Below are 10,043 nucleotides of genomic sequence, written 5' to 3' on the forward strand. Positions count from 1 at the left end.
CACACACACACCAGACATCAGAGAGTTAAATAATCTCGAACATTGATTTCTGTGCTTCTCTCATCGTAGATGTAACACAGCAGTGATTAGACCTACACCAAGTTAATGAAGGGTTTGACATTTGCTGTTGTAATGGCGTGTTCCTGAGGTGGAGGGTCAGATATTCCCAGCTGTCAGTTTGTATTACGACTTCTACTAATGCCATGTTGATGTGGCACATGATGTCTGACTGCATTTCAGGAACCTGACAGTGAATAAATCATTTGGTTTGCTACTTAAAATTCTGACTTGAGGAGTCACTCTTCATCTGACCAAGCCTTTGCCCTGAACAGATTGTTCATAGGACTTCATGTGTTTTAAGTTTAAGTTCAACAGAAGAACCATGTGGTTAGCATTAGCAGCAGTAGTTGCTCTGGCTGAATAGAAAGGAAAAAAAAAGTGCCGCCTATAGAAGCTCAAGCTTCATCAACAGAAAATCAGAGTAAAAAGACTCAAGACTTTGGGATACATAGCTTGACAGAATTTGGAAACATCATAGCAAAGCTCCTAATATAGACTAAACAAAGGAAATCTGGACTGAAAGGACTTTGAACAGGTTTTGGGCTGTTTGTGACTCACAGACACAGATGGTGGCGAGCAGTCTGATGGCAATGTACGGTGGCAGGCAGTTCTGGAAGGCCGGCTGTAAGACGTAATTGGAGAAGGTGAGCGCGATGACAGCCAGTGAGGTCGGATACATGATGAGGACGGCACTCCATAATAGCAGGAAGCTACAGAGACAAAACACACAGAGGATTTCGTATGAGAGAGTAAAACGGTCCCTTTCATGACAGCTTGACATTAATATGCAGAAGTTGCTGCAACAAACTGTGGTGTTGACTGTTATTTGGACAGGAAAGAGACTCTCACTGCTCTCTTTCAGTTCCATCTTTACTTCACTTTCACACTTAAATGAACTCAGTTTCTTGCTGTTGCTCCACTGCCACAGTTCAGGTTTTGGGAATTACTCAATGGTATAAGTGCCTAAGTGCTCATACAAGACCTCACTTCAGTTCAGTTTTTATTGTTCTGCCTGAAATTTGGCCTGGAGCACAGCAAAACCAGATAGTGCTCACTGACTTTTTCTGTGCCTGAACTGTGTACCAGTTGTTCATTTTTAAAAAGCAAAAGAAAATCACACAATTTTGTGTGCTCAGGATTTTATTTTATTTTTTTTCCTAGGGTATCAAACGAGGTATTGAATATCATTTTTTAATCCTAGTGTTTTATCAAAGTTTAAAATTCTGGTATCATGACAACTCTAACAGGTACATGCTAGTTTCACATCCTGGACACTGCCAGAGTGTCCTTGAACAAGGCAAAGGACCCCTGGATTGCCAGACTATGTGGCAGCTCCATCACCCTGGCATCTCTCCACAACACGCCATATTTAATGATATTTAAGGATGGAAATAGAACGTGGTCATATTGTAATGTATTAAGTGAAAGATGTACAACCACAAAGAAGGGACAGAGCATGTCATTAACCAGGGGAAATGTATTTCTGCAAGGTTGTGTTGGATAGAGGTTTGAAAGACTGAGGTTATTGCAATATCAGATTAACCATAACTGTATAAACGTATACAAAAAGAACAATTGCACTTAATGGCTAATGAAAAGGTGTTTGTGTGTCCCCAGGGGCATTTGGGGAGGGACACAAAGAAAAAGAGAGAAACAAAGGAGAGGCACTGGATTATTCACACTATACTGTATTCTCATATCTGTATTTTGTTATTTTTCATACAAATATACACTCTTATTTAAGATAAATGTTGCTACATCATTATTTATCATCTATTATGGGAAAAAAAATCATTTTCAGTCTTTAAAACATCTGTCGTATGAGACTGTTAAATGTATGGTTCAGCTTTTAATTTACTAAAGCATTTATTTTTTGACTATTTGTTGTTCTTCAGATCGTTTAACGGGCACCAGTGTCGTTTGTTCTATTTTAGATGAGTAAATGAATGAGCTAAACAAAGCCCGACAGGTCTAAACTAGTGCCGCCACAGGCATGCAGACTGGAGGCCATGTTTGACCTTCTCAGACGTACAGTACTGCTCTATGATCAGCTGACATGTCGCATGACCACAAGAAAGTCACGAGACCTTCAGAGCTGATTGGTTCCAGACAGGCACTCCTATTAAACCACCCCTCTTGTGTACAGTCCCCAGACGGTTGCAGTATAATCCGGACCAAGTGAGAACAATTAGAGTGAAACATACACTGCTGTTGTAGGTTTGGCGCAGCAGTGCAGCAGTGTAACTGGACAAAGTACTTACCCCACGAGTCCTCCGAAGATCTCTGTCACATATGAATAGTCTCCTCCAGACTTTGGGATGGTGACACCCAGTTCAGCGTAGCATAAGGACCCAAGGGCACAGATGCCTCCTCCACAAACCCAGACAATGAGTGAGAGACCCACTGAGCCTGCATGCTCCAACACTCCTTTAGGTGAAATGAATATCCCAGAGCCGATGATGTTCCCTAAGAAGATAAGCAAAGGATTAGGTTATTTACACTTGCCTGTAAGTAAATATGAACTACCATTACACACGTCAGTATTCATATTCATTTCAAATTTTTCGTAGTCAGGTAGTCAGTGGGTTTGTTAGGTTTTTCTCAGGCTTGGTGACTCACTTAATAACTCAGAGGTTTTTGAAACACTGAAAACAAAACCGGCATGGACAAAAAAAAAAAACCCACAACAACCAAGAAGTCTCAAGAGGTTGATTTAAACATCCCAACCAGTTAACTGACTTTTGTTTAATGACTTGTGCACTCACCAAAGAACACCTTATCATCAACATTATGCCTGTCTTGCAGGGTACAGAATGCTATTTTATTTTTTTGGACTTTGGATTACATTGTACTGTTTATTGTTTGGCGGATTATCATATCCACAGCAGTAAACAATAAATGTAACAATAGAATAGGTGTAAAACTCAGACACACACTAGGAAAGAAGTCAGGGGTCAAAGGTCAGAGCACCCTAAAAGTTGTATTGTTGTTGAATTCTTGATGGCACATAAGTATAGTGGAAAGAAAGAGGATGCAGATGGAAAGAGCAGTAGAAAGACCATAACTTGAGCACACATAAGGACAAACAAATTCTTAAATCTCTTCTTCTTCTGCCTTCTCTCTAAATTATCAAACAAGTTTTAGTCTTTCAGCTATCCTTTGGTAATGAGTGCAGCTGGATGTAGAGAGGTTTTGACAGGCATGACTGCATACATCAGCAGTGTTGCTGATGATATCTGCAAGTTTTCCTTGTTTACTCTGCAAGGCAGAGTCAATTTGTGCTGCTGGCGTGAGTCATTGTTTTACTGTGGTGAGAGTAAAGAAGCAGAACCATGCGGCAGTACAATCTGTGATGAGTTGTAACTTTCCTACAGTTTTTGGTCAGACTTTTCCTTAGATGAAAAACGAGCAAGCGAGATAGTATATTATATAAGCGAGATAGATAGTATAATCGATCAATAGGGCTGCACTAGTCATTTTGCAATTTTTTTGACTAAAAGTGTGGTTGTGATATGCAATACGATTAATGGAAATGATCACTTTTGCACCACAATTTTCCTTTTTACTGACAGAAAAATTATGATAATGTGATATTCGCTGGGTTCTGTACTAACAAATATATTTTCTTACGTCTGGAGAACATTTGTAGGCCTCTGCAGTACTACAGTACTTCATTATAATGCTGTTTTGTCACACATTTTGCCTTTAAAAAAAAGTTGCAGGGGTCTGTGTTTGCAATTTAGCAAAACCCAGATTACAGTTAATATGATGAAAAAATTCAATCTGTAAGAAGTTTTTCGATAATATTTAAACAAAATTAAACAAACAAATTAACTTTCCTCACATATGAATGGACATTAGCTTGATTTTTTTTTTAAATCAGAACTATGACTGAACGGTAAATTAATAGGAAAATAGTTTCAGCCGAGTCACAGTAAAGTGACATAGTTTTGTTGGTCATCAGTAATCTGTCATTGTGTGTTGTGCTAGAGCCGAGCCTAGTGAACTCAGTTCCCTTGTCTATCTACTTTTCACGTGACATAACTGCCCAAATAGTGCAAAACTTCCAACAAACCACCCAAAACAATTTTCCCTTGCTAAATTAATTAAAAAGTAGCACAATCTGGTAACACTGGACCCTTGATTAGCTCCCTGGTGACCAGAACTGATAAAGTGATCCATAATTTATAGTTGTGGAAGGAAACCATGAGTAGAGCTACAGCATAAATTGTTTTTGTTAGACTGCTTGTATAATTACACACCATAGTGCACAAACAGAAACAACACCTTTCCCAGACATGTAACACATTTTTGTGTAGAGAGAACTGGTTAATCCATTTTTATTTAGTAGTGAAGACATGACTTATTGAGGTCCTGGCTCAGCTGTTCCTCAAACAGCGATAAACAGGTTCCCTGGCGGCTCAGTTGGCTAACTACTGACACCATGTCATGTGCTGAAATCCAGCCTGGCATTCGTATGTCATCACCCCTACGAAAAGAAAAGACCTAACAAAAACTAAACACACATAAGAAAGTAAGCAAACAGCAGCTGTCCAAGCAAAACCTGTTTTTCTCTTCTTTGGCGAAATTTAGGTCAAAAAACGTGACTCCATCCACTGTAAACAATCTAGCTGTTAAAGCCTGTGAGGCACGCCATCGCAGCTTCCCCGTTAGAGTGGCTCTGAACGCTCCCTAATGATGCAGAAGGAGAGAGAAGGTCCGAACAGTGCGTTTATCACTGTCAGATTTGATTGTGGAGGCCGCGATGAGATGCAGAGCTGTTACATAATGCCTGTGTTGTGTTTGTTATGTCATAAAGTTTGGCATCGCAGCCGAAACAGTGAATCAGGGTCCCACTGACCCTCTTGGCCTCCCTGCACTAAAGCTCAGAAATTACTGCTCAGATTAATCTCCATTTTATTCAGCTCATGGAGTTAAGACCCACAACCAACACCCTGCTGTGTGAAACCAAAACAAAACTGCTCTTATTTCAATCTGAAAGCCTTCATGATCATATTTAAATGGTGGTTATTTGGAGACTTTCTTTGACTTCAACTTGTCCTTACAAACTGTCAGTTGAGGGGAAACGATCTGCAGGTGGGGCTGCAGAATGTGGGAATTAACACTAGATGTTATCATCATATTTACGTTCACATTGGGTAGATATTGAAGGACAAATATATATTTATTATATTAGTCATAAAATGACCATGATATGTCATCATCATTAATGCTAAATTGAAATGCTGGCTTCTTGACAACAACAGCCAGCCAGTATATCCTCTGAAATTTCCATTCCAGGCCAAAACAACCGTTTATGTTTGCCTGTTTCACATTTACTAGTTAAGTTAAACTTGATGGTGAATGTTTGCTTGACGAATTAATGTCTGTTCCTGAGTTGTAAGGGATCATTAATAATCTTGTGGAAGGAGAAACTGAGCAATATGTTAACGGAGTCTGACAGGCAGTAATGCAGCAGTCACTGAGCTCCAACTCCAGTGTGTATTTTCAGAGCAGTGGACTTTTGTTTTTAGGATAATGGGCTTAGCTGTGCATTGACAGACAACTGACAGTTATAAACAGCTGATCAACTTACAGTGTAGGACTTGTCATCATGTATCATTGTCACAAGGTTATATTGGCTCATCCCGAGCTCCAGTGTCCTATCTGAGTGTGGGTCTTGAGTCTTGGGAGGATGGGGTGGGAACAGCTCACTTCAACCATTGTATATTAAATAGGGATTCAACCTATACTGTCTACATCTACAACTTGCTATGTGGAATGCAGGGACTTAGATATTTCTCCTCTAATACTGTTTGTCACTTGATATATTTCCTTTACTGTCTAGTCCTGAATGTAAGAGCAGCAGAAGCTGCACTGAGTGAAGCAGGAGTCATGCGTACTGATAGCTCCAACAGTCTACCTTACTAGAGAGGGGCGTTGGATATATGAGTAGGCTGGATCTGGTGGGTAGTAGCATGACTCATGTTGTATGTGTATACTAGCTGATCAGGCTTCACTCCATCTGTGCTTCACAGAAAGGCAAGTTGGCAAGTGGTCAGTATCAACCACAGTGATTTGAGCACCCATTTCATACTAATAATATTAAATTAAATCAACTATATTAGCCTCAGAGCTCTCTGATATATACTGTAAAGTATAATCACAGCTGTGCGTGTACTTTTTAGAGGTTAGGATTTGTGCAGATACTCCTTGCCAGGTGAAGGAAAAGCTGAGTTAAGTGGGCAAGCCAAAGAATGAGCATTAACTGAGACTGTATCAGTTTCTATCACAGCACAATAGACGTGACCTTGGTTAAAAGATAAGCTATTAAAATGATAACATTAGCTGTGAAAATACTACACTGTTCCCTTTTCCATTGTAACCCTCTGCAAACATCAGAGATTATGCTTCATATTCCACCTTCCACTGACATCTCATGCAAAAGATCAGAAACTGCCTCTGCTGGTTTTGTTTGCTTGGAAAAATACTTTTCTAGTTTATTTTTATACTTATCATCATAAATATATAAAACATGAGGGTCTGAGCTGCAGGGAGTAATCAGCATTTTAAATAACTACTGTGGAAAACAACAGGCAAAAACGTTCAACATCTGTCTTCAACTTTCAGTCATCTTGGTTCACTCCGCCTACTTGTGGTGCAGAACCTTATCATTTGGAGATCTCGTCTACAGAATTACACTTGGGACATATGGAAGCCATGGGAGCACTGTAGGTTCTCATTGGCACACTCCTATATGAGATATAACGGGTTCAAGTCTGTTTTATGACTCTACTGGCTCACTGTATGACCACACACAGGTGATTTATGGAGGCTGACACAACACAACTGTGTATTTCAAATCTTTAGTTGTTAATTCAGAGTTAAAAGCAATTTTTTGAGGAATGTCAGGATGCAAGGCAATTTCTTTATCCTTCATCTCATTCATCCAGTCCTCCAAACTCTCTTTATTCACATCTGATCATTCAGCCCAGTCAGCTCATCCTGCATGATCTTGATTCATATTTAGAGAAGGGGTAGAGGGGTAGAGAGAGGGGGAATGACATGCAGCAAATAGGCCACAGGCAGGAATCGAACCAGTGACCGCTGCAGAGGACCATCAGTCTCAGTACATGGGGCAAACACTCTACCAACTGAGCTATGGGAGCACCACATAATGCACATGTTGTTGTTGTTTTTTGTGTTTTTTTAACCTTTCTATGCAGCATTTTATGTATATTTATATTTTTCTTAATTCTGGTTTAATATATCCATACTTGTTTTGGTTTATTTGTGTTTTTTGTATTTATAGTTATATGTAATTATTAAAAATGCTGGTGAAAGTTCAGTTTCACTGTACTAATATAATACTAATATCATTTTAGACAATGACATTTATTGATACACTTCAAAATATCCTGCCTTCTTTACATATCTTTGTCACAAGTGTTAATAAATTATGTTTATGTATATATTCTTTGTTCTGTATAAAGAATATCAGTTTTTTGTTACTCTCAATAATGGTGTCAGCGTTGTCCCCAAAAATCCAGTATCCGTCAGGCCCTGATTTCAAATCAGATGCTTTGACATAATCTTTCAAATAGAAATTATTGTAGCTGATATTTATCAGTTATAATTTGTCAGAAAATTAAACAATAATATACATTTCCCATTATCTGCCAGTAATTTATTGACACTAATATTTATCGTGCATCCCCAAATGAAGGTAGGATAAATTCAGTGAAGTAGGCACAATGCTGCCTTTAGTCAGCACAGTTCCCCCAAAAACATGTAATCCATAGTGTCCTATAAACAGATGAGAGCATCATTAAAAAAATATAAACAAAACTAAATCCAAGAACAGAATGTCTAACACAAAAATAACTTCATGACTTCATGTCATGTCATTAAGTTAATGGCAACGCCCCCCACCCCTCCTGCCTCCAGAAATATTAAAGTTGGACACGAGACAAATATGATCCGATGGCAGCTGGAGCTCAGAGATCCCGCTGCATTACTGTCAGATTATTGCAACACATACTGTATGACCTGATGAGTTCACAGCTGCAGATGTTTCGGCACTACACTGAATGCTTTACCACTGTAACTGTTCAGTACATTTTAATATACAGGAAATCGTTTGCTCCAACGCAGCTTCCTGTATTTTAACAGATCTTCACATGGTCGCATGTTCAAATGTGAATGTTCTGTCATGCAGCACGTTTTTAATATGGCCAGGTTAAAATAAGAAGAATTTACAGAACAACACTAATGCCTTGCTTGAGAACTCAGGAACTTGAACCTGTCACACCGGCAATATTAACAGTGCTCCTGCTCCACTGTCCTTCAGAACCACATGGCGCCTGTCTGGCTTTGTCTGCATGACTTTCAAGTTCAGCATGAGAAGATCCAGCCACGTAGGCATGTCCATATTCAGATAATCCAGACTGATGCAACAGTTTCCACACTAAACCCTGCGGTCCGAACTGGACCAACACATCAGAGGTGGACATCACCATCCGTGCGTAAAAGCTGTGCTTTCTGTGCGCGTTTTGCGGGTTTTGTGCCAAAGTCAGTGTTAACCCACTTCTGACTCTTAAGTAAACTTCATTTCCCTACAGTGTCCCTGCAAGACCCGAACAAAACCTGCCCCCCTCCGTTGCTCACTCCTATTGTGTCTCATAATATTGTAACGTTTACAGTAAAGAGACATCTGCACATCTGCCACGTTACCGCGCTCACGCACGTTGCATCACTAACTTTGCAGCCTAACTTCTCGTTTAATCTTTGCCGCTCTTCATGACTACCAGATTTAAAACAAAAGCTCTCACACACTCACCGATAATAATAGCACACGCGCTCAAAAGTCCAATTTCTTTTTTCAGAGTGACTCTGTCGCTCTTGGAGGAGTTTGTATCCTTCTTCTTTTTCTCTTTGTCCTCCATCGCCTCCGCCTCGCAAATGTGCTTCCTGCCCGCCTCGGTCCGGTCCAGATACTGTAGACTGAACCGCGCTCGCTCTCCGGGCTGCTCTTATAATATGATCCTGATGAACGGAGGAGGACGCGCGCATGCGCACGGCCCAACACTGACAGTAACACCTTGTTTCAGGTAACAGGTAGTGAGGAGGGTGTGACAATAACGTTCAGGCAAGTTGGAAGAAATAAACAAAGAGGAGAATATTTATGCAGTTTTCTTAACAGGACCATATGTTTTACTTTGTTTTGTTTTTTAGCTTGATGCTGCAATTTCACCACATTGTGTAAACCTACAACTGTTAAATTCACCTGTATAGAAACTGACACTGAAGGGTGTGTAGGATAATTTAACAACATATATACATAATCAAGGGGGGTTATGGAGATTGTCCACTTAAAATAAAATCATATGAATAGGCAATTTAATATATACAAAAACATTCTTATTTATTGTTTTGGACATTCAGGAACACTCCAACCTTCACACAGGTTATTCCCACTGGACTATATTCCAGTTTGAAATGTGAGAACAACAGTCAGGTGGGTCTGTTGTCCCTCTGGACTGCTGTAATGTGAGACTCGGCTCATTCATTTAAGTGGTGAGGATTAACATTATACTGTTCAACACAGACACCTTCAGTCAGCCCGAATTATAAAATTGCTTTAGGTAACTATCAGATCCTCTTGATTTATTTACTACTGGGTGCTTGTGTTGTTGTGTGAGAGCATGCTGTTGACTAATTTTAGATAAATACACAGCTGTCGCTGTCTGGCTGTTAAACATTGGAGTGAGTTAAACATACAAAGATTAGTTTTTAACGCTTAGTTTCAATATAATACTGATGCCTCTGTTTGACCTGCAAATGAGTCTATCAGCAAGAAGGGTGGGCTAATTAATTATTATTTTCTAAATTCATTCACTAGATAATTTTTTGACATTATATTTTGTGGTTATGGCAGTGGAAACACTGCCACTGTTGTCCACAGGGGTCTCCAAAATCAACAC

General features: G+C 39.6%; 1 protein-coding gene across 1 annotated transcript in view; it reads right to left on the reverse strand.

Annotated features, from left to right (window-relative positions):
* The window catches only part of slc7a10a (solute carrier family 7 member 10a), a 26,701-nt gene extending 17,608 nt beyond the window's left edge, over positions 1–9,093 (reverse strand). Inside the window, exons 1-3 of the mRNA XM_084721368.1 lie at positions 8,900–9,093; positions 2,322–2,526; positions 619–770 (exon numbers count right to left, since the gene is read on the reverse strand). Coding sequence (XP_084577494.1) covers positions 619–770; positions 2,322–2,526; positions 8,900–9,005 — 463 coding nt within the window. The 5' untranslated portion in view covers positions 9,006–9,093. The remainder of the gene's footprint in view (positions 1–618; positions 771–2,321; positions 2,527–8,899) is intronic.
* Positions 9,094–10,043: the final 950 nt, after the last annotated feature.

This window comes from Lutjanus erythropterus, chromosome 1 (genome assembly GCF_056507025.1).
Source record: "Lutjanus erythropterus isolate fLutEry1 chromosome 1, fLutEry1.hap2, whole genome shotgun sequence".
Lineage (NCBI taxonomy): Eukaryota > Metazoa > Chordata > Actinopteri > Lutjaniformes > Lutjanidae > Lutjanus > Lutjanus erythropterus.